At 38.5% G+C, this 25,569-nt stretch overlaps 1 protein-coding gene across 11 annotated transcripts in view; it reads right to left on the reverse strand.

Annotated features, from left to right (window-relative positions):
- L3MBTL4 (L3MBTL histone methyl-lysine binding protein 4) overlaps positions 1-25,569 on the reverse strand; it is a 449,236-nt gene that overhangs the window by 113,924 nt on the left and 309,743 nt on the right. For 10 of the 11 annotated variants that reach the window (XM_050767472.1, XM_050767468.1, XM_050767469.1 and 7 more), the window contains 2 exons: positions 21,031-21,204; positions 8,603-8,673 (listed from right to left, as the gene is read on the reverse strand). In XM_050767472.1, coding sequence (XP_050623429.1) covers positions 8,603-8,673; positions 21,031-21,204 — 245 coding nt within the window. The remainder of the gene's footprint in view (positions 1-8,602; positions 8,674-21,030; positions 21,205-25,569) is intronic. The other variant, XM_050767474.1, reaches the window with a different exon arrangement.

Consider the following 25,569-nt stretch of genomic DNA (forward strand, 5'->3'; position numbering starts at 1 on the left):
TGCAGGGGAATGTGTCTGCAAGGGATCCGGAAATGCGAACTAACTTCAAGTCTCCCAGCAGAGTATGCCAGCACCATCTCTGATGGAGATGGCAGGGGAGTTACATACACTTTGTGAGATTTCTTGGTTGGAGATGAGGCTTAGTGTGTTGGGTTTCTCAAATGATAGTTACAATTGCAGTGAACTTGTCACATGGAGAGGCTCAGAACCTCTGGTTAGTCAGAGTGTTGTACGCAATGGTGATAGCTGAGGTCACATACTCATTTTCTCCTTCCTGGGCACATTCTACCTAGAGGTGTTTAATGGCCCATGTTGGACGGCCTCCAGCCATGAGGTGGCATTTGCAAAACAGCACCCAGCTGCAGTAGTAGCAGTGGGATTTAAGCTTCCCATAAGTTGCTGAGGGAAAGTGTGTGTTTTTTTTTCCTCAGGTGATAGGCAGGGCTATAAAGTTCCCCAAAGTTTATGTCCTTTGTGTTAAGCTACCAGGGTGGGTGGAGGGGCACAACCAAGTGAGGGCAGGGTTAGGCGGGTCTGTGCTCTGACTTTTCTTGAGCTGGGCTAGCTGTGGCCACTGTGAGTATTGGGAGGTGGTTCTCAGGCCACTGGGCTAATGTTCCAGAAGGGAGTATAACTGCCTCTACTGCACAGAAGAGTTCACAAAGGGAGTGGGGAGGAGCAGGCAGCAGTAAGCCTCACCCAGCTCCCATGCATTTGGCGAGGCTGATCTCACTCACTCAGTGCTCCACTAACAAAGGCGAAAGATGACTCGGATAAATAACAGTGATAATGTGTTTAAGAAATTAGATGGCAAGATAGAGAATTTTACTCAGGAACTAAGGTCTATTAAAATCATACATAGGTAAATTGCCTAAGAAATATACAATAATTTAATTAAAAATTAATTACATGAGTGTAATAGCAGTTTGGAGACAGTTGAAGAGAGAATTACTGATCTTGAAAATAGGACACTAGAAAAATATCCAGGCTGAAGTATGTACTAAAAATGGAGGGGAAATAAAGAAAAGAGCTCTTAAGACATACAACTAAGAAAGTCTAATATATTTGTAGACGGAGTCTCAATAGGGGAAATGAGAGAGAATGGAGCATAAACAATATCTGAGGAGATAATGGTCAAATTTTTCAAAGTGGTAAAAAGCCATACACCCACAGACTTAAGCACTATGGATCCTAAAGAGACAAATATAAGGCACTTCATAGTAAAACTGCTAAAAATGAAAGACAACAGAAAAACCTTACAAGTAATCAGATAAAATGTGACACACTCCAAGACATACTCCTTTCAAAGAGACACAATAAAGCTACAGCTGACTTCTTGAGAGAAACAATAGAAGTCAGAAGCCAATGGATTATCATATTTAAAGCCTGAAAAAAATTAACTGCCAATCTAGAATTCTATAACCTGTTAAAATATTCTTCAAAAGTTTGGGTGAAAAAAGGACATTTCTGGACAAAGAAAAACTTACTCAAAAAAAAAAAATCAGCTAGGCCAAGCGCAGTGGCTCACATGTGTAATCCCAGCACTTTGGGAGGTCAAAGCAGTCAGATTGTTTGAACCCAGGAATTTGAGACTGGCCTGAGCAACATAGTGAGACCCCATTTTTACAAAAAAAAAAAAAAAAAAAAAAAAAAAAAAAGCAAAAATTAGCTGGGCATGGTGGCACGCACCTGTAGGCCCAGCTACTCCAGAGGCTGAGGTGGGAGGATCACTTGAGCCCCATAGGTTGAGGCTGCAGTGAGCTGTGATTGCACCACCACACTCCAGCCTGGGTGACAGAGTGAAACCCTGTCTTAAAAAAAATAATAACTAGAAGACACTATAAATGAAGTACAAAAGATACTTTTTCAAATAGAGGAAAAATGATTCTATATAAAGATGCGTTTTGTAGTAGCTGGGATATCTACTAACAGAATATTAAAAATAAATAAGGTAATAGATGGAAAATGGTATACTCACATGAATTTTGATTTAAAAAGATAAATCAAAAATATAAAATTGAATACAAACTACTGAGAAAAATAGAAAACAATTATAGAGATGGTAGCAATAGGCTGGGCACGGTGACTTATACCTGTTATCCCAGCACTTTGGGAGGCCATAGTGGGGAGATCACTTGAGGCCAGAAGTTTGAGACCAGCCTGGCCAACATGATGAAACCCTGTCTCTACTAAAAACACAAAAATTAGCTGGGCATGGTTGTACACACCTGTAATCCCAGCTACTTGTGAGGCTGAGGCACCGGAATTGCTTGAACCCAGGAGGTGGAGGTTGCATTGAGCCTGGATTGCACCAATGCACTGCAGCCTGGGAGACAGAGTGAGACTCTGTCAATTAAAAAAAAAAGATAATAACCCTAAGTCCAACTTAACTTTAATAACATTAGATATAAACGTATTAAATACTTCAATTAAGAGACTCCTGTCAACTGGGTGCAGTGGCTCACACCTGTAATCCCAGCACTTTGGGAGGCTGAGGTAAGAGGATTGCTTGAGTCTGGGAGGCCAAGGTTGCAGTGAGCCATAATCGCGCCACTGCTCTCCAGTCTAGGGTGACAGAGATAGATCCCATAAAGAAGAAAGAAAGAAAAAGAAGAAAGAAAGAAAGAAAGAAAGAAAGAAAGAAAGAAAGAAAGAAAGAAAGAAAGAAAGAAAGAAAGAAAGAAAGAAAGAAAGAAAGAAAGAAAGAAAGAAAGAAAGGAAGGAAGAGAGAGAGAGAGAGAAGGAAGAAAGAAAGAAAGAAAGGAAGAAAGAAAGAAAGAAAGAAAGAAAGAAAGAAAGAAAGAAAGAAAGAAGAAAGAAGAAAGAAAGAAAGAGAAAGATTGCCATGAGATTGAATTTAAACCTAAAAATCACATGCCACTTAGAAGTGTCATATTAAACACAGGACAGTGATGGAGCATATAAAAGCATGGAAATAAATATAACATACAAATACTAATCAGAAGAATACTGCTAATATCAGACAAAAGAAACTTAAAGGCAAGAAGCATTTGGAGAAATAAAATATATTATTTCAAAATGTTGAAGGGTCAATTGATTATGAATATTCTAATGTTCTAATTTTCATGAGCCTAGTAATATAGACTAAAAATATGTATAATAAAAGGAAAACCAGATAATATCACAACCATAGTAGAGGACTTTACACATTTTTTCAGGAATCAAATGAATAAGCAGGAAAAAATGTATCAGTAAAGATAATAAAGATCTAACCGTATGATTAACAATTGCTCAGAATATACTTTCTGACCACAGTGGAATAAAATTCAAAATCAATAATGAAAAGATAATAAAATCCCCAAATATCTGGAAATGAATCAGTATACTTCAACCCACATACAAAAGAAAAACAATGTAAATGAGAAAATATTTTGAATTAAATTATTATGAAATTTGACAAATCAAAACTCATGGAATACAGGAAAAGCTATGCTTAAACTAATGCTAATATAGCTTTAGGTGCATATATTAAAATATATTTAAAAAACACAATATCTAAGTAATAATTTAAAGAAGTTAGAAAAATGATAGTAAATGAAAGCCAAAGAGAGTGGAAGGCAGGCAGAAACATAATAGCAGAAATTAATAACAGAGAAAACAAATGCACACTAGAGAAAATCAACACAGCCAAAAATTGGTCCATTGTAAAGATCAGTAAATCTTTAGCAGGATTAATTGAAAGAGACTGAGGCAAAACCAGAGAGAGAGCGTGAGAGAGAGAAAGGGAGAGAGAAAATGCACGAGCACATAAACATCAATTTCAAGAATGAAAAAGGGACATAACTATAGAATCTGCAGACACTAAAAAGCTCATCAGAGGGGATTATAAACAACTCTATAGCAACAGACTTGAAAATTTACATGTCATATACAAATTCCTAGAAGAAATATATAAATTTCTAGAAAAACTAATACAAGAAGAAATTTTAAAAATCTAAAGTCCTCAATCTATTAAAGAAATTGAATCTACAATTAAAATTCTTTTAATAAAAAAACTTTAGGCTCAGATAGCTTTCCTGTCTGTGAACTCATCTAAACGGTTAAAAAATAAATGTTGTGAATCTTACATAACACCTCTTGGTGATAATGGTGATAATGGAGAAAGAGGGAATATCAAAACAAGATGAAGACATTACAAGAAGGAAAATTACAGATCAGCTTCTCCTATGAACATATTTGAAACAGTCCTCAATAAAACATAGGGAGTTCTCACTAGGCATGGTAGTCAGGGGCTATAAAATTGATGATGCAAGCTGAAGCCATGCAAACTGAGCTTAATAATCAATGGGGAAAATTGTAATTCTTTTCTCATGACCTTCACAAATTTTGGTCAAAATATTAACAACTCTTTTACTGTCCATCATAAATACTTAGGGAAAATTTAAAACTAGTGAAAGTAATATTTAATTAGTATGCTGTGGTTTATAACATTTAATACATTGAGATAAGGTGTTTTATTTCTTTGTTAAAAAAAAAAAAAAACTTATCAAGAGTTGTCCAAGGAGTGTTTGCTTTCTTTTTGTCCTACAACTGTGAAATGAAGAGAGCATCTTTTCCATTCCTTGGTAAACTGTCATATTCCTAAATTTAAGTTAGATTCACTTCTAACATTTTATCCTTTGCACTTACGATGTTGTGAAATATCTCTGAGAGTTTCTTTAATGTGAAGTGGTTTTTTTTTTGTTTGTTTGTTTGTTTGTTTGTTTGATTTTCCGCCAGTATCACTTTCTGTGGGACATCTTCATGCCGTTCGCAACAATCCCTTTCTTCATTTACATCAAAGAGCTTGTAGTCACTCAGTTCCCTGGTTGCACGTCTAGAATCTTGAATGGAAGTAGGGTCAGCATTTCTATGGTTGGCTATTTTTTCTTTGAATATGTTTACATTTCATTAGAATTTCACTGTTTCACTGTCATGTCTTAGGAGTAACACTCAATAAGCTCACCTGTAAACCTTGGATTAGTAAGACAAGTTTCAACTTGCTCCTGTTATGCACAACCAACATCCTTTTAACATAATCATGGTTTCCTCTACAGAATTTTATCATTACAAAGTAATTAAAATTTCTATCATCCAATCTTATGTTTATATATTATTGTTGTTACATATGTTTATCCAATCTTATGTTTATATATTATTGTGATATATGCTTACATATTGAAAAAAGTGTGTTCAGTAGCTAAGAATTATACTTGAAAATAATGGGTAGTCTTTAAAATATTTTTATTAAGTATGCCAAGATATATATGGCGAATAAAATGATTTTTAAAATAAAATGATTTTTAAAAAATGATTTTTTCCAGTAAAAATGGAAAACATGCCCAAGATATAAAAAACAGAATCTGCGTGTGAATGTATGCATGTGTGTATACAATTTCTAAAAATCCAGTGTATACAACCTCCCCTCATAGATGAAATAGAGCACAAATTTTAGCCCATTGTCCTTAAAAAAAAAAAAAAAAGAAGACCCTGACTGGGCACAGTGGCTCACGCCTGTAATCCCAACACTTTGGGAGGCCGACGTGAGTGGATCACAGGGTCAGGAGTTTGAGACCAGCCTGGCCAACATAGTGAAACCCCGTCTCTACTAAAAATACAAAAGTAAGCTGGGTTCGGTGGTGCACACCTGTAGTTCCAGCTACTCGGGAAGCTGAGGCAAGAGAATCACTTGAACCCTGAGGCAGAGGTTACAGTGAGCCAAGATCGCGCCACTGCACTCTAGCTTGGGTGACAGAGCGAGACTTCATCTCAATAAATAAATAAATAATAAATAAATAAACAAAAGACTCCTGATGAATGAAGAAGGCACTCATTCAAATCTATGCCGAGACCAAAAAAAAAAAGGCGGGGTGGGAAAGGCTGGGTGCAGTGGCTCATGCCTATAATCCCAGCACTTTGGGAGGCCGAGGAGGATGGATTAGCTGAGCTGAAGAGTTCAAGAACAGCCTGGGCAACACAGTGAAACTTCGTCTCTACTAAACTACAAAAAATTAGCTGAGTGTGGCATTGCGAGCCTATAATCCCAGTTACTCGGGAGACTGAGACAGGAGAATCACTTGAACCCAGGAGGCAGAGATGGCAGTGAGCAGAGATCACGCCATTGCACTCCAGACTGGGTGACAGAGGGAGACACCATCTCAAAAAAAAAAAAAAAAAAAAAAAGGGAAAAAAAGGAAGGCCATGGATATGGGATATTATGATCAGATTTACAGGCTGAAGAAAAATAAAAGAAAATATTAAATAATTGTTTAATATCACTGTAAGAACATTATTATTTTCATTATTTTGTCTCATCCATGTCAGAACCAAAGCAAATAAACTTTGTAATAATGGGGATTAGTCCCATAGTACAGAGGTCCCCAACCTTTAGTGGAACCAGGAACTGGTCTCATGGAAGACAATTTTTCCACAGACCGGGGTGGGGGAATGGTTTTGGGATGATTCAAGCACATTACATTTATTGTGCACTTTATTTCTATTATTATTACATTGTAATATATAATGAAATAACTATGCAACTCCCCATAACGTAGAATCAGTGGGAGCCCTGAGCTTGTTTTCCTGCAACTAGACAGTCCCATCTGGGGGTGATGGGAGACAGTGACAGATCATCAGGCGTTAGATTCTCATAAGGAGCACGCACCCTAGATCCCTCACACATGCAGGTCAAACAGTGTTCGTGCTCCTAGGAGAATCTAATGCTGCAGCTGATCTGACAGGAGGTGGAGCTCAGGTGGTCATGTGAGCAATGGAGAGCAGCTGTGAATGCAGATAAAGCTTTGCTCCCTCGCCTGCCCTCTGCTCACCTGCAGTTATGCAGCCCAGTTCCTAACAGTCTACAGATCGGTCTGTGGCATAGGTGTTGGGGACTCCAGACATACAAGGAAGAGCCACTTTGGTTGACAAAAGGCTAAACTAGAAAGCAGGTGCTAACCACGGCCTGCCAATTTCATGGGATGGAATGAACCCCGCCTGCACTTCCCCAACACACGGTGGTCTGGGTCCACAGTCAGCCGTGTGCTCCACCTAAGGCCGACTGCTCCTCCCACTGCACACTCTTCTGACATAAATGCCATATCTGATAACAAAGACCTCTGCTGCGAGGATATGTTTAAATTAAAGAGCACAGTAAATGCATGAATAAATACAAGCATATGGGTGTAAACTTCTTATACATGATGCAGAAACGAGCAAGTGCATTCTGAGCATCTTGGAAGAGATTTCATCTTTCACAGTATGCAAATGCATTTTGCTATGACATTTTCTATTTTTGTAAGGATGATCTTCATTACTACATTTATGATATGAACTACAAAATTGTGTATCTGTTTGAACAAGAACATATACATAATTACTCTGTGGAGATATTTTCAAAAGTGTCAAACTATGAATTAAAACACTGGCACTTTTTTTAAGGCTTCTTACATGGTTCCAAAACATGCCATTTACAGAATGAAGGCTTGGTAAGATGGATGAGAACATTTGTATGGAACAGTTTCTAAAACATCAGTGATTTATTTTATTTAAAGCAAGCTTGAGCTCTGGTTATATTACATAGAAATTCTTCTTATGAGGGAGAAACATGTAGCTGTACAATGAAAACCAAAGTAATTCAACTGCCCTCTCTTTTCTGAGGAAAAGGCCTTGTGTGGCTGAGATGAAATCCACAATTCTTCGAAGACAACACAAGCAAGAGCTCCATCTCTGCCTAAAGTGAGCAGTTCAGCACTGCTCACTGACCTCCCGGCCCTTTTGTTCAATGACTGCCAAGCACTCTCTCCTTCTCTTACGAAAAGTCCGATGGGTAACTGGAGATGGCACAGTCCAGCACAGTGTGCTAATTCACTGGACTTCTACCAGGTCAGTAGAAAGTTCAGCAATGTTCCTTTCCTCTAGAAGGCAGACAGATCTACATCTTCCGGGAGACACAAATGTACAGAGCTACCAAGGCTGCAGGCGGGACACTAGTAAGAAACTATCAATGTTTGCATCTGACTAAATCAAAACAGAACCCAGGGAAAACTGATTCCTTAGCTTGCTACAATATAATCTAACCTCAAAATTCTGTCTATATCGAGCCTTCACTGGGAAGAAACGTAACTAAAAGAACACATGCAATTCTTCCTGGACTCCAACAGATTCCTCAGCTCTGATGGTTCAATATTTTGCCTAATACCCTTCTAGCCTTTCTTACTAATGAGGTGCATCTCACAGTCTCCCACCTTCACAAGTGCAGTGAGACACTCCTGGTTTCCCTCCATGGCCTCTGCAGATGGCAGAGGGGGATTCAACCACTGAACCTCTAACTTCTACAGCTTTACACGTTTCCTATCGTGAGTGGAGCCCATAGAGATCATAGAGTCCAGCCCTTTAACTTTTAAAATGAGAAAATGAACGTTTGAGGAGTGAAGTGAAGGGACTCACTCGCAGGGCGCGAACTAGAACACAAGTCTCTCTTGACTCTAGTTAGGCTTTTTCCACTATTCCCTGCTGGAATGCTAAAACCAAACAGTCAAACAAATAAGACATTCTGCACAACAAAAAGTATATTCTGTGTTTTTGCTAGTGTTTTTGTGTTTACCTCTGAAGAGATTATCCAAGTCAATATCTTCTTTTCCTTTGATTTTCAAACACTTTGCCTGCTGTACAAGTCTGGGCAAAGAACAGAAATAAAATCTAGATTCATTATCCTGTGAGGTAGGAAGAAATCATGATAGCAGCACAAATTTAAATAGAAACTGCAGGGTAAACAATAGTGAATTGGCAGGTATTTTGCTGCACAGAGCCTTGTTAGAATTTTAAGTTTAAGATTTTAAAAACACACTTCTGTTCAGAAACTCTGACTTTGAACCCTGAAGTTTAAAAAGCTTTCCCCCCCTCATTCTATTACAGCAAAAAGTTTCGAAAACTCTCTGGAGAATAATCTCTTCAGATTCTGAGGAGGAGTTGGCAGGATGGTGGGTGATGGGATGGTAGGTAAGTAAATAATAATTGCTACTGATGACTTTGGGGCTCATTATTTTAATCAGAAGATTATAGACACTGTGCTCAAACAACTGTACAAAGTAATTTAGTTACATTGCTGAATGTCAGGGAATTAATTAACTTTTAAGATGCTGCGGTATGTACTAAGGCCTAATTTTGTTATTCTTTTATCATGGAACTTCATTAAAACTTGAGGCTCAGACTTTATAATGAATATGGAAGTTTCTACAATAAAACTTTTCCAGGGTTGCTAATTAGTCAGTAATTAATTTTAGGTAGATAAGCTTGTGAGGTAATCAAGTAATTTATTTGTATATATTTTAATGAAATTTATATCTTGCTTTGCACATGTATTTTCTTACTTTTTCTTACTGTATTTGAACAGAAAGTCTCTCATTTCATTTTCACTGACAAGCATTTGAGTTGGTCATGGAAGTACTGTTTTAATTTCTGTGTTAGATGAGGAAACTGATTCAGTTACCAAAACCCTACGTAGAAACCTAAATGACTTACAGAATTGGAGATAATTGTATTTATGTTTATTTATAAGTTTACACAAGTATATCATGGCAGAAAGGTTCTATCAGTTAGATACCTCTTACTCATCAAGGCTTTTTATCAAAAAGACAAGAAACTGAGAAAATTTCTGCTGAAGTCCCAACTTTGGACTTTACCATAGGTCCTACAAGGCTACTGTGGAGCATACTAAACATATGTACTTAATCACCTGGGGGGCAATGCAGAGACAGCACATTCAGTGTGCGACAACCTGAGTTCACACCTAGGACACAGCCCCTAGGTTTGTGATCCAGAGTGAACATTTAAATGCTCAATCTTAGCTTCCAATCTGTTAAATGGACACAGTACCTGCCTCACTGGGTTGTTCAGAGCAACTAGTGAAATAGTATGTTAAAAACCAGTGTAAAAACGCTTATGCATCATGGACATGCATAAAAGTGTGTGTAATATTCTCATAAATTCAATATGTATAATTTTAATTATATTCAACATATGTATCATCGGGATTTGTTTACATTCTTTTTTTGCCTATATCATGCTTTGATATTTGCATTCTTGTAGGAGAGAATATAAACTACAGAAAGGTGGCTTAAATGTAAGCAGTGAGTGTCTGGTAGAGTGCACGGGTCAAACAGGATGCTGGGAAGCACAGCACGTGTGCTAAGTAGTGCAGTGCAGCCATTTTGCAAAGAATAATTTGGGGCAGGGGAAAGAACAATTTCAGCTCTGCTTACATGATTTTTGGCAAATCTTTAGGTATTTCCCCCTCAATTTTACAAATTTTATGAATCTTCAGGTTGATTTTCAAGCCATCTTAAAGCACCCTTCTGCAATATATGCTAATCAAGATCTTGCTTCTATCTCACAAAGTTAAAAAACAGAAGCCAGTCTGCCACATATAAAACTTTGATGGGTATTTTAAAGAACATTTTAAAATAAATCAAATAAATTTTTTTGGTTTTTTTTTTTTTTTCTAATGTGAAGTTCTTCAATTGGTCCTGGGTATATTTCAGTACAGTCTTGCTTTCAAATGATCACATCAGTAGGGAGATACGCCAGGCCAAACCCTGTGAGCAGTTCAGATCCAGTTAGCATTTCCTGGGAACTCCCAGGAGGTAGGCACCTACTAAGGACTCCTAGTCTTTTCATTTCCCATTTCGTTCTCACAAAAACTCTACAAGGTTGGGATAGTATTCTTGTTTTATAAATTGAAAGACTGGTCTCAGAGACATTCAACAACCTGCCCCATCTTGGGCACAAAGTAGGTCGATAATGGAGCCAAAATCAGGTCTTAATGGAGCCAAAATGAAGTCCAATCTCAAGTCTTTGGACTCCAAACCCAGGTTTCCTCCTGCTTTACACATCACCTTCCAATAACGTACAGTTTACTGGTTATTTATGGAAGGCATGGATAAAGGGAAGTCACAGGCAGAGACTTGACTGTTGCTGGGCCAGTGGGGTCTTAGAGAATGAAGATGGGGGTAACTGATGGGTTTCTAAAGGTCTTGAGAATTAGGGTGGAACAGAACGAGCAGAAGTAACATGGGATGGGGAAGTGTTCTGAGAACCCGAATAAGCTAATCGACTTATTTGGCTGAAGCACCATGCAACGAAAGGTAGCTTGACAGAACAAGCTGAAAGCAGCCATGGAGGGCCTTGCATGGGTTCTCGCGAGGATGTGGACTTCATCTTGTGGGCAGTGGGAAAAGTCACAGAGGAGTCTGCATCTCAAAAGAATCCACTGCATATAGACAGTAGATGTGTCTGAAAATGAGTAGGCCGGTCATGAGCCAAAGATTAATATTTCATTTATGTTTTGGCTAAAATAGTCTCAATCTCTGTCTAAATCTCCAGGGATGTACTACTGTTGCACCAATTATTCCTCCTGAAGCCTGGCCCATAGCTTTTATATAGTCATAATAGCTCCGGGCATCCTAAACAATCTTCAATATATTTTATTAATAGCATTGCTGTTGCTGTTGCAAGTGTCAAGAGACCTGTGTATCTGTTTATACCTGATTTATTACATAAAGAGGTGCATATGACCTAAAGGTAAAAGCTGTCACTGTTACCCAAGAGTCTTTGCTATCCATTGTTTTTCAACGTGCTCTTTCCTTAGGATTTTCTACTTCCGGTTGGAAGAAAGGGCCTGCATCTTCTCTTACCCTATTACTAGACTTCCATTCCTCTTAACAAGACAATACTGTGCTCATTAAGTGGTAGGCCCTGAAACAGATGCCTAACATGAAGGAGGAAATATTAATCCTCTATTTATGTGTTCAAAAAGACAGGTTAAGAAGGTTGCTCAAAGTCACATAATAAGTAGAAGAACTAGGATTTGAACTTAATTCAGGTTAGTCTAACTGTACCTAGACACCTTCTAGAACAAGAGTTAGTAAACCATGCCCCATAAGTCAAATCCTGCCCATTGCTTTTTTTTGTAAACAAAGTTTCACTAGAACACAGCCACGCTCACTTCTCTACTTACTGTCTAGGGCTGCTTTCACTACGAGGGCTAAACTGAGTAGTTGTAGCAGAGACCTTTATAGCTGGCCACACCTAAAATATTTACCATCTGGCTCTTTAGAAAAAAAAAAGCTCACTGACCCCTGTTCTAGAAGTTAAAAATATTTTTAAAAGGTCCATAAGTTCAAAAACACACACACAGCATGCGATTGTCTTATCTGGGAAGCTGCTCCCCAAACTGCCACAATAACTGTGTTTAGTTATAACTTAAGGCTTAAAAGGCAGACACTGGTCTCTGACTCTTCTATTTTTAGGCAAATTCTCCAAACTCAATCAACATTTCTCTGAGATTTTCCTGCCTGCAGCTGTTGCATTCTGCCGAGATGATTTCTGCCACCAAAAGACTCATGACTTATTAGGGGTTGTAGACTTGTGCAAGGGCAGATTCTGCACAGAGCAGACTGAGAAAGGGCTACATCAGAGAGACAGAGGATGTGCTATTGGATCATACAACAGGAGGACATTTTCTGCATACAAGGTGGAAGATAGTAGAAAAAGCCTTCAGGAGATGAGTTTGAACTTGGCCTCAAAACAAATTTTATTGTAGGAAACACAGAGAGGGCCACTGCAGAAGTAGGGCGAGTGGAGGTAAGGAGAATTAGCAATGGGGTGTGGTGTGCAATGAGTTAAGACATGGAGCTGGGACAAATTATGGGGCCTGCACAAGCTTTCCATGTTCCCATGCATGTGTGTAAGTTTGAATATGCGAATTTATTTATTCTCAGTCAGGCAAAATGGACCAAGGACCTGTGAGATTCTATCAATCTAAGGATTCATACGATATGTTTAGTTTGTAAATAAAAAGTAATGAACCCTTCTAAAATATAGCAGTAAAAAGCATCAGCAAATAATAAGATCCATAATATTCATATGAAAATGTTTACTGCAGCATTATTTACAAGAGGAGAAATACTGGAAACCATGGTCCTTAAGGGAATGTTGAATGAGTTACGGTATGCCTACACTATGGAATACAATGCAGTTGTTAAAACTAACGCATTGGGTCTGTTTGTGTTGATATGACAATTTACCCATGACATATTGTTAAATGAAATAAAACACATTGCAGATTAACAAAATGTTAATATAAATTATTTTAAAAGAGTGAATGTAGGTTGATATGGTTAGGCTTTGCGTTTCCATCCAAATCTCATCTTGAATCGTAATCCTTATAATCCCCATGTGTCAAGGGAGAGACCAGGTGCAGGTAATATCTAAACCATGGGGGCAGTTTCCCCATGCTGTTCTTATGGTAGTGAGTACTCATAAGATCTGATGGTCTTATTAGTGTTTGGTAGTTCCTCCTGTGTTATTCTTCTTCCTGCCACTCTGTGAAGAAGGTGCCTTGCTTCCCCTTCACCTTCCACCATGATTGTAAGTTTCCTGAGGCCTCTCTAGCCATGCTGAACTGTGAGTCAATTAAACCTCTTTCCTTTATAAAGTATCCAGTCTCAGGCAGTTTTTTATAACAATATGGAAATGGACCAATACATGCAGATGTAGATACATACACATGTGCATACATGAACATCAAAAGGATACAGAGAGCAGGTGGCAATCTGTTAACCCTAGTGACCTAAGCATGCAGCATCAGAGTTAGGAGTGGAGAATGAGAAATTCTTAATTTCTTAAAACTTCTACATTACTGGAATTATTAAGGTGGACATTTTCTTATATTTTTCCAAACATCTATATGTTATGCTGCTTGGCAGAAAAAGGTGTGGATATTATTAATGTTTTTAATTTTTATTTTTTTCTTTCTACTCAACTGTCTCTTTTCCCATAAGTACTGCTGTGATAATGAGAAAAAAGATCATGTTAAAGTCCCACCTTTACTCTTTACAATGAGTGAGAAATAATTATTTTAAAGCCAGGTTAAGTATATAGATGATAAAATGCTCGCTGGTGCTCAAGCAGCAAGGTTTTATTTCTCTGGGGTGTGGAAACACTAATATTTCCTCTATGCAAGGAACTGTGGACATTGTAGGACACACTGTTCTGTGGCATTTAGTCACTGAGAGCCTGAGCCAAGGCAGGATTCCAGAAATTCAGAGATTTAGAATAAATTTTACAATTCTTTATGAGAATCAGCTTGGAAAAATATTTTGAAGACATGGCAAGGCATCCATGGGTTATTTCATAATGTTTCAGCATAACTGTACATTCATTTAAGAAATATAAGACTCTAGAGACTTTAGTGAGCCACCCACAAAGTGAGGCAGGTGGAGCCTGGCAAGGGCTGGGCCCTTCCATCTCATCCCAGACCCTCGCCATGCTACTGGGCTGATCTGGGCACAACTCGTTTCATTTTCAATATGCACAATATTCAACAGAACCTTTTTTCCCTTAGTGGCTGGGCCCTTTATGATAGGTGATTACTGAAATCATTTTGAGTATCACCCTTTCAACTGCACGTTACTTCCCTACGGCACCTGTCAACCATCTGTGATTTTCTCTTCATTTATGGTTTGCTTTCTTTCTTTCCCTTCCATCTCCCCTACCTGAAAATCGGCTCCACGCAAAGATGGAACTGTTTAACCTAACACACCACTTGGCAACAGCAGCAGCTCCACACATATTTGTGGAGTGAATGAATATTAATGCCATGAGCGAATCAGCATGCCCACTGCCAAGTCTGCACAGACAGGAATCATCCCACCTAAGTTCAGATCCTTGTCCTGCCACTTACTTGTTTGGGTGATTTTCTTATCACCAAGGAAAAGCTTGATAAGAACAAGAATTTTTGTCTATTTTGTTCCCTGCTCTATTACTAGAGTTTGGAACAGTATTTTCTAAATATTTATTCAACAGATAAATTTGAATGAATGAATATGTCTAATTTCAGGAACTGGCTATGGTCACGGTGCTGAATTCAACAAGGTAAGTGTTAGTCAGCTAACTATAGACCAAAACCGAATTCCATTCTGACTGCATCTTAATTCTGGGGCAGGTGGTGGTATGGAACAGTGAGGAGAGCGATGAGTTGGGAGTCAGAGGGCTTGAAGGGGCCACCATCAACAGTGCTGATGAAATAGCAAAATTCTTTAGCATTGGTGTCCTTGTCTCCACGTTGCAGAAGTTGAATTAATTTCTTGAGTCCTCCTTTCCCACTGTAGAGCTCCTAGGTTATCACGCCTGGCTAGTGGTTCCTCAGAGTCTGATTGGAGGTGGGGAACTGGAGGGGGCTTCTCTGAAAGGCCTTGGGGTTGCCTGTCCAGCCAAAACCCCCTATAGGGCAAGAAGAACTCTGGCTTGTAATGGTGTTTTGATCACTCTTTCTTGATTAAGGGGCTTAATTTAGTTATAGACACTGAGTATTATCTTAGACCAAATAAATAAAGGTCTAAATTCCTATGGTTGGTGTTGAGATGTGTGATACACACACTGCTAGAACTGGTCCCGACTGCAAGACTTTAAAATCAATGGTTTTCATAAAAATGGAGAAAAGATATGGAACTATAATTTCAATAGTCTCTTCTCTGTGCCAAGCCCATTCATATATCTATACCTATAGCAATGTCTCTATCTACCTACATCTATATTCCTATATTCAAAATCTTATGTCAGCCTCACATTTATGACCATTTTACAGGTGAAGGAATTGAGACTCTAAGAGAAAAACAAATGTATATAATGAAATCAATCAACTTCGGTACGCTAAAGACCTATAATGTGAACCATAAAGAAGGAAAAGCAAAGGGGTAAATTGGTTCTTCTCTTTAGCAGCCTATAGTCTTTTTGAGAAGATACGGCATACACAAAACAAAGTATTAAAAAGGTACATGCGGACACACAAACAAGCTGCTAGTGTGTGGTGTGGACCACAAGGACAGAGGAATGCTGAGAGCAAGGATGGGACTGGCTCTTAGAGACTCAGCCTCTCAGGGCCAGCCACCATCCTTGGCACCTAGTAGGTTGCTCAAAATCCATTTAAATTGTTGAGTGCCTAGTATGTGTCAGGTATGACACTAAGTGTTAGAAATAAAGAGACACATAAAACACAATCTCCAACTTCAAGAAGCTCTTACAGGTTGGAACTGCCACAGAACTCCAAGAGAAAAGTGAGCCGTGGGAAAGGGAGGAGATACAGGCAGGAGTAAATGAGGTACCAAGAAAGGAAACAAAAGGCACAAGTGCAGGAATGAAAACGACACTGCAGGCGATGATGGGGAGTGAGTGGGGCCACTAAGTAGACTCCACCTCCCAAAGCAGAGAATTGAGAGAAAGTGAGAGTGAAGAGTGAGAAAGTGAAGGTAAGAAGCGAGAGAGTCTGGTGGATTAAAGAACCTATTTACTCACTTGGAAGGTGAATGTGTGGGACAACCAACTAACATTGTTATAATTCTGAGGGTGGGCATCATAGAAGGTACTTATGTTGCAGCTAATTTGCCTAGTGGAAATAAACTAGCTGGCTCATGGCAGTGCAGTTCATCATCAAGATCATTAAGGAACTATTCCACTACATGCCATCTTTTCTGATTACCACAACTTTTCCCAGGCATTTTCATTACCAATATTAGCCTTCAAAAAGTGCATGAAATTTATAATATGGCCAGCATCGGGAAAAACAAAGTGAGCTTTGTTAGGCATTTTCTTAGATTTTCTTAATAGCAATGATAGAATATGACAGGTATTTTAACAAACGGTGGTGCTATCAATTGTGTGAATTAGAATATATTAAACAATGCTTCTGGGAGGCAAAGGAAGTTATTAAAGAACACTTAGGAAGGTAAAAAAATGCCTGGAAAAAATGTCCCCCTCAGGCCTGGGGAAACCAGCTAATAGGCAATATGGGGAGTTGAGGGGAAGTGCATCCCAAAGTAATTTTCTTTATGATGAAAATGTTTTAACGATTCATTTTATTCTCTTATTGCAGGCAGGTAGAAGCCTTTAGTATATCATAATAAAATGTGCTCAAGATGGACATTTTGTATTATATATAGTATAAATAAGAAACATCAGTTTGGGGAAAACATGGTAAGATTCTTCCCTTCAGTAGTTCTATTTTCTTTTTATTATTATTATTATGCTTTAAGTTCTGGAGTATATGTGCAGAACGTGCAGGTTCTATTTTCACAAAATAAGAAATAGATGCATCACAAGGTGACTCTGAGAATCCTAGACATCAGTAGAAAGTAGACTAAATATGAACCTAGCTGGGCTTTTTCAAAGCCTTAAGCTGTCATTCATTCACTAGTCTAATGTAGTTGAATTGCACGTGGGATTTTTTTCTACTTATCATCTGTATGACCTCAGACACTGCCTAACCTCTCTGAACTTCTAGGTGCCCATGTTATAAAATCTGAATAAGAAAACTTACCACATACAGGCTTGTTGGGAGGATGAAATAAAATTAATACTATGATGTACATAAATTGTTTAGTGTACCACTTCACAGCCCCAAGTAAGTATGTGCTATTAAGAGTAGATGCTTACTATCATTGATATTTCTGGTGATATGATTATTAATTTACTGTTAATATGTTGTATTTAATCAGAAGACCTATGTTTCAGCCCCAGATAAGCTTACCAGCTTACAATTTCCTCATCTATAAATGGCAATATTATGACGAGAATAATGTCTGCTTTGCCTAAATTACAAAATTATGGGAAGCTCCAAAGGTTATGTATGTGCAAACTATAAATGGTTAAATGAATTAAGGTATTTTCTCCTCTACTATATATACCCAAATGAAAGAAACTCAAGGGTAAGCTACTCATCTCCATTTAATGCACCATTAATATAATACTACTCACTCTATTAGCACAAATAAAAAAGGAATATATACAGGTTTTCAGTAACGGTGACTTACTGTGATATTGTGAGTATGACTCTTTACAGTTAATATAACATCTATATCTTACTGTTATAGAGATAACTCTTGCAAACCTCTAGCAGTACATACATAAATCTCTCAAAATTAAAACATGACTCTCTACTAAAAAATGTGAACATAAATAGACTATTTCTGCCACTAAATCATGCAATGGAGCCATATATTTACTAACTATAACCTTGATACAAAGATTAATATAAGAGCAAACATATTTTCTAAAAATAATCAAAAAATTGGGTTGCAGTTAAGGAAAAGAAAAAATTATCTAAATTGTTGGGTAATATCTAACTGAACTTGGAAGTTTATCAAAGTTAATTTTATATTTTTCACTTGAATTACAAGAAGTCTGGACATATATAAATATATGTGTATATATATTATATATATATATACACACACACATATATCTCTTTCTGGTTTTTTTGTTTGTTTTTTGACAGGGTCTCACTCTGTCACCTAAGCTAGAATGCAATGGTGTGATCTTAGCTCACCGCAGCCTCTGCTTCCCAGGGTCAAGTGATCCTCCCACCTCAGCCCCCTGAGTAGCTGGAACTACAGGCACATGCCACCACACCCAGCTATTTTGTTGTTGTTGTTGTATTTTTCGCAGAGATGGGGTTTCATGATATTGCCCAGGCTGGAACTCTGGATAATCTAATGTGACAAATGTTGCTTGTATAAAAAGTTACAGAAGGCCTGTCCAGAGCTCAATGGCGGATGGCTTGACTGGAGGCCAGTGGAAATTACAGCTCTGATTTTCACCAATTTAACCCCCCACCCCTAGTTTTGGACAGGAGCCAAGTAAAAGTTATTTCTTCTCAACATGCGGAAGAGGAGAGATAGAATTTAAATATTCTCCATCACCTGTATCTGATAGCTGGTGATTTCAAGAGCAAAGATTTGGGTTAGAGAAAAGGCAGCCTTGGGAAAGTACTACAAGTAAGCTGTGGAGAGAGTTAAAATATGTTTTATCTGTGCATAACTAACCTACATATCATTCCTTGTTGATTCCTTTGTTCTTTTTTTTCCCCTTGACCTGGAATTTAAGATTATGAACAGGATGCGATGGAGATGAGGGTAAACTCAAAAGGGGAATGACTGCTAATACGATTTATCCAAACGTTATTAGGATGATTGGTTAGGAAAAAAAGTGGACAGATATTGGAATGCAAGGATGGCTTTGGTCTTGAGATGTAAAAGCAAAAATAGGCTTGAGGATTCATGATGTGTATCATACACCTCCTGCCCCCACAGCTAATTATAGGTGACATAGGATTCGGTAGAACAGGACAGTCTGTGATTTGTCTGCTTGATTATCAACTAACATTCTCAACTCCTTCTTTCTATCTGTAGTAATTATTCCTATCTGATATATTTCAGTATAAAGCCCCTTCATAAATGGTAAGGCACATAACAATTAGTTTAAAAGGCTAAACTCCTAAGAGGAGTTCAAGATAGGGGAGGCAACATATCTGTGTTTGCTAGAGGGAAAAACTTAGCTAACCTCTGAGAGCAATCTTTTTTTTTAAGGCAGTTCAAAGATCTGTTTCGTTTTTGTGATTTTTCACATTGAGGATGAATGTCTAAAATATTTACAAGAGAAACTGACTAGGTTTTTATTTGAAAAAAATACAACAGATTATAGCAAAAAGATTAAGGGCGAATGAATGTACTGGTCTCTATGATTTTGGAATAAATAAACACTGTTCCTTGGAAAACACTTAAAAAAGAAAAAATTCTCTCTCAATCAGGAAATGGAAAGACATTCAAGCTCTCAACTACGTACAGTTGTAAACAGTGTGGGTGTGAAACAGCAGTGAAGAACAACGAGACCCTGTGAAGTTTCAACAAGAGGAGTAGGTGTATAACAAATAATAAAAATGCAAGATACAGTTATAAAAATAGAGAAGTGTGTGTATCCATATGAAATAAAGCATGCAATAGAGAGAAGCACTAATCTACAATCATGTGCACAGAGATCAAATCAAAATATTCAAAATTTAACAAAAAATGAAATGTCACCCAAATTCTCTAAAATAACATGTGTATGAATAAAAAGAATATCCACAGTCCAGGATGTAAAACCCATGTGAAAAGTGTGCCCTATGAGCCAAATTCTCCAAATAAACTGGTGCCCCCTTGGAAGAGAAGAAGCACCTCCCCACCTGGGATGGAGGTGCAAATCAGCTGGCAGTGATTTCAGTGGAAACTCTGCACCCACAGAGAGGCCTGTGTGTCTTTGTTTTACACCTGCTGAATGCAAAGAGCAAGGCTCTGAGGTTTAGGAAAAGCAGTCGTCCCTTCAAATCTTGCACAGTCAGGGTCTAGGGTGCTCAACATCTTGAACATGATTGGCTTTTGCCAGCAGCAGGGTCAGGAAAATCATTTCTCATCTCTCTGTCTAGGCTTTCTTGGCTCAGTCTCTGTCTGGTCTTGTTATTTACTTAGTGTTAGACTTTTCTGCATTTATAATTCCCAGCATGGAGAATGGAGCTTTTTGGAGAAAAGATGTTATTTAGATTGTTTTACTCATTTAGGTTAAAAAAATCACATAGGGCTGTACTTGCAGCTCCTTAGGATATAGTTATATATACACAAAAAATGAAAACTGATATTTAAAATCACAAGTTTACATTTAGGAACAAAGGGAAGATGTGTTGTCAATAAATCAAAATGGAAACTCTTCTGTGTAAGAAGAGATCATATCTGAGGTACATTTGTATTAAAGATGACAAAGACAAGTAACAGATAAGAGAGGAAATCTTGATATGACTAAGAAGATGCCGATACTTGTCCATGTGCCAAAAGAGGTAATATCTATGAAACGATTCAAAACAATAAAGACTTTTTAAGATAAAGGAAATCTTTTGGAATGGTACAAATGAGATATACTTTCTACTGCTTATATACAATATGTACATTTAGAAAAAGGTAAATTCAAATATTTAAGGATGAAGCAAAAGAAAATATTTTTTAAATGAAGATCAAGGCTTAGATGAATTTTATCAGCCCAGCGAACATATCCAGAAATAAAAATAATTCTTTTGAAGAAATAAATAGAAACTATTACTATTAACAAAATTGTTCTTTTACTATTCTACATGGTTTACTTTCTGGTTCACATTTTCAAGAAGTTTCTTACCTGGGTTGACTGTTCACCTTTTCATGTTTTCCATTGAAGTTCAAACTACAGAGGTTTTTTGATTTCGAATGTGAAGAGTCTGATTCCAAATTTGCCTGTGTTTGTTCTCTCAAACGATCATGAAGTGTTGCCTCCTTTTTCAAGTTCATGTCTGAATACGGGCAGCCAAAAGCACTGGTTTGTATAAAAATGAGAGCACAGTCATCAGTATATAGTGATAAATCAGGGGTCCATTGTCATTAGAGCAGACTTACATCTAATATTTAACAATTGCATAGAAACATTCTTCTTTCCCTGAGCACACTGAAATAACAGTTTGTTTTCGTATTGCCTTTTCAGAAAATCTCAGGTTCTAGAACCACAGACACTGGTCAACAAAGAATTATAGATAGATTCATCAGCACATACGGCATTTACAATTTTAGAAACTTAAAAATCTAAGAATAGCATACAGATGTATTTCTAATGGAACAATGCAAAAGTCACATAACACTTAACTCAGTTTGTATCCTTAATATGTATTCCCTGGTTTGACTGTATCAGAAAAGACTATGGGTAACTGAGTATATTTGCTGATATCAGAGAATACTGTGTTTTCGTTTCTTAATATTCATGTATGCAGAAATACTCTATCTGCAGTTCTGCTTAATCCTCTGGAGCTTTGCTGGGAAGTTTTGTGCTGGGGTGTGAAAGGACACCTTGTAGGTGAGAGAGGAGAGGCCCAAGCCCAGGTCTGCTGAGTCTGTTATCTCCCCTCACAAGTCAAGGCTGAGTCCTGAGTCCTGGATGTTATCAGAGCCCAACAGCAGGCTATGGGCAGAAGGATCTGCCAGGGCCAACGACCTGGTTCCTTCTGCAGGCTGATGGGCTGTCTCCGTTAGATCCCCGTGTCCACGTCCCTGTCTCCAAAGAGGCCCCAAACCTCTGCCGCTGCTAGAACTGAGGCAGCTACACCAGGGAAGACACACCCAAGACAGGTCACTCGTACATTACCCTGGGGGAGGTACTTCCTGCCAGAGCTTCAGAGACTCTCTCCAGTGAAATGAGAAAAGGAGATCCAACTCATAAGGGTTGTTGTGACCCTGAGAAATCACAAACACATGCCACACACACACACACATCATGAAATGGTAGCTGTTATTGCCATCACAGTGTTATCATCGGCTACACCTAGAGGAGCACATGGTCAAATGCATCAATATCGAGGCAGTTGATTCTTTTTTGAGCACAAGTTCTGGTCCACAACTTTATCATGAGTCCAGCAAAGATAATAAAAATAGACTGGATCTTCTGGGGAAGGCCATATGCATTCTAACCCCAAAAGGACTTTAGTACCAATATCTAGAATGGACTCTGGAACTGGGGACAGGATGGCTAAGATGGTATCAGCCTGGCCCAGCATGATCTATACCTGTATCAGCAACCTTTGCTACAGAGAGAAGGGCGCCTTTACATGCATGTTCTGTAATTTGTAATAATTGGTATTGATCTATTGGTTTATTAATCTATTCAGGTATTGATTCGACAATCCATAAGCATCTGCCACCTGCTAGGTACTTTAGAGAATATGAATTCAGTGAAGAAGTTAAGACACATGTACCAAAAAGAATAATTTATAATAAGAATTAAAAAGCTACCCCTATTGAATGTATGGTATAGGCCCACTATAATACAAGGTGCTTTACATGTATTATTTCTGATGAATATATATTTTTGGCTGAATACCAAAAGGTATTAGCATATTTATTTTACTGGTAAGACAATGGGCTCACACAGCATAAGCAACTTTCCCAGGGCCTCATGGCACTTCCTTGGGAAGTCCTGAAACAAATCACTTAACTATTGGCACTAATCAGGCTGACGAAGGGGGACATGGTTTTTAACACCATCCAAAAAAGAAAATATGAAGGAAGCCATAGCATAGTACTTGTGCAGGGAGACCCAGAGGCAGGCATTTACAGACCCAATGCAGTCTTGGTTTGCCCTGGTTGCTGGCAGAGAAGATCAGACCAGCATACGCTTGAGTCCTGGGATGAAGCACCGTTCCCAACAGCAGCAGAGCAAGAGCGATCTGGTTAAGCTGCACCATATGGGATTTAAGGAAAATTTCAGGAAGAACTTTCTGAAGGCAAAAGTTGAAAGGCATTAGGCTAACCTAAGAGAGACTGAGAAATATCTTTTTCAAACACAGTGGAGTTTCCATTAAGATACTATGACTCAGAAGTTTTGCTATCCATCTAATACACACTCCCAATTCGAGTTTTTTAAATGATCCTTATAACTACGAATTACTTTTTTTGTAATTTCATGTCACCACCCCTATGTGGTTCATGCTACAAGTCATTAATGCTGCCTCTTCCTAAGGCTTATCTGTCCGGCATCTGTAGACAGCGACCACAGACCCCTCCACAGTGAGCTGTCATAGTCATCAGTGTTTGCTGATGTCGAGAGATGTTCTGCTTCCCTCAGTCTTCATTCATAAATCAGTCTCTCTGGTCACTCAGTCATTCACCTATTTCTAATTTCCTTCTAGTTCCTTTTTTGTCTCTCTGGTAGTAAGGAAGGCAAAATCAAATGGAACCCCAGAGCATTGCTAGAATGGAACAATTCCTGATTCTATGAGGCAAGTCATGTGACTTGTCTGCAACATTTTGAACCTCATAATGTGGGTTCTGAGAATCTGCTGTGACCAAGTTGCAACACTGCGCTCACTTGGTTCTTTGCAGAGAAATAGTTACATTAAGGAGATGGCATCCCAAACTTTTGCCTGCCTTCTTGCAAACTCAGACTCTTACTGATGCGCATGTGCATGCATGTATGCATGCATGTGTGTGTGTGTTTGAGAGACGTACGATTTTGTATAAATCTATTCACATTGAAAAAAAAAAAAAGATGAAGTGGACGTCCTACGTATGATAAAACTACTTTAAAACTACTTTTGAAAGCTTTGGATTTAGCCAAATATTGGGGAAGTACGGTTCTGACATAGTCTCTTCAGAAAATATTTGACCTAAGCTGAAGTTTCTATGACTTAAAGTTGTGTTGGTCAAAGTAAACTGTCAGTGTCTGATTGGCAGGGAGTAATATATTCAAATTCCAGTTGGTTGATTATGGATGGAGACAAGCAAGCTTAGAAACTGCAGGCTGAGAGGGGAGTGCTGAGCCGCACCGTCTCCGCTGGAGTCCTGGCTCTTTTGATTGAGAAGAGGATTTCTCCATTCCTCCTTAACTCACAGAAGAATCTGTCATTTGCAGGAAAGGAAGAGACGGCAGCAGCTATTAGCTTGACCCACACAAAATTGCAGTTTTTAAATGTCAAAGACAGTTGAGTATCAGAAATTTTCTATGGTTCTACCAAATAATTTACCAAAAATGTCAGCCCCAACCTCAACAACAGTGAAGCAGGTGAATAGAGGATATATGCTAAATAAACAAAAAGTTGCCAGACTGTTGCAGACAAACTTTTAAAAGAAAAATTTTTTGACACATAACAAGTAGTCCTCCTACTTTATGATGGAAGGAAACAGAGTGATTACAATTTAAAATACTAGTTTTGTTTTAAGAATACGGAAGCATAATTTTGAATATCTGATGACAAATGAAAAAGTAAATTGTACTAATTCTAAGAGCAGCAATCCTGAACATGTTTCTGTCTCTGAATTTTAATGAGGTTAGGGTTTGCAAAGTAGCAATACTGAGCTGCTGAGGCTGGACCCCTGCATTTCGGGTGGGATCCCGGAGGCTCCTCAGACTGAATCTTCTCTCCGGCTTTCCACAGCAGGGGTACCTGATTCCACCAGTTGGTACAGTTTCCCTGTATTCCAAGGACTTATCCTGATGTGAGGCCACAGGTAATCCATTAAGCCCAGTCCTCCATTTTAAAGTCCAATGGCAGCTGAAGCAGTGCCCAGGTCTGATGTCTGCACGAATGCCATGTTCAGAAGCCCTAGTCAGCCTTGTGGGGTCTGGTTCCTCTAACTCAGCATCCACCTTGATCCCTGTTTCTAAATGCCTTGCCCTCTGCTTTGACTAGACTCAGGTGCCTTCCTGGTATGGACACTCTAAGTTCTTACTTTGTTTTTACCATCCCCTTCCCATGACACAATTTCTCCCTCTTAATCTTAAACCTAGGATGTGTGGCTTCATTTCCCAGATGCCACCTGGCCAGTCTTCTCTGTGCTTCTCACCCTGAATTACTCCCTGCCAGGTGCTGTGCCCACCAATCGGGATCCCTCCCTTCCTCTCAAACCCTTCCCATGTGGCTCTGATTCCAAGAGTCTAGATGGTGATTACTGTTGCCAAACTCCTTAGATACCAGATTCTGCTCTTCAACTATACTCTCTTCTGGCATCCATAATGTTTCATTTTCTCATACCCAGACAGGAGACTTGATTCCCACTTCTCTCTGAGAGCCCTGTCCTGCTAAAACGGTGGGTGGTGCTCTGTCACATCCTGGAGATGGACAATTCACAGCAGGAGGTTATAACCAAGTTGTCACGACTTACCTAAGGGTAGCTTCCCAGCCTGTATGTGGCTACA

The sequence above is a fragment of the Macaca thibetana genome, chromosome 18, assembly GCF_024542745.1.
Source record: "Macaca thibetana thibetana isolate TM-01 chromosome 18, ASM2454274v1, whole genome shotgun sequence".
Lineage (NCBI taxonomy): Eukaryota > Metazoa > Chordata > Mammalia > Primates > Cercopithecidae > Macaca > Macaca thibetana.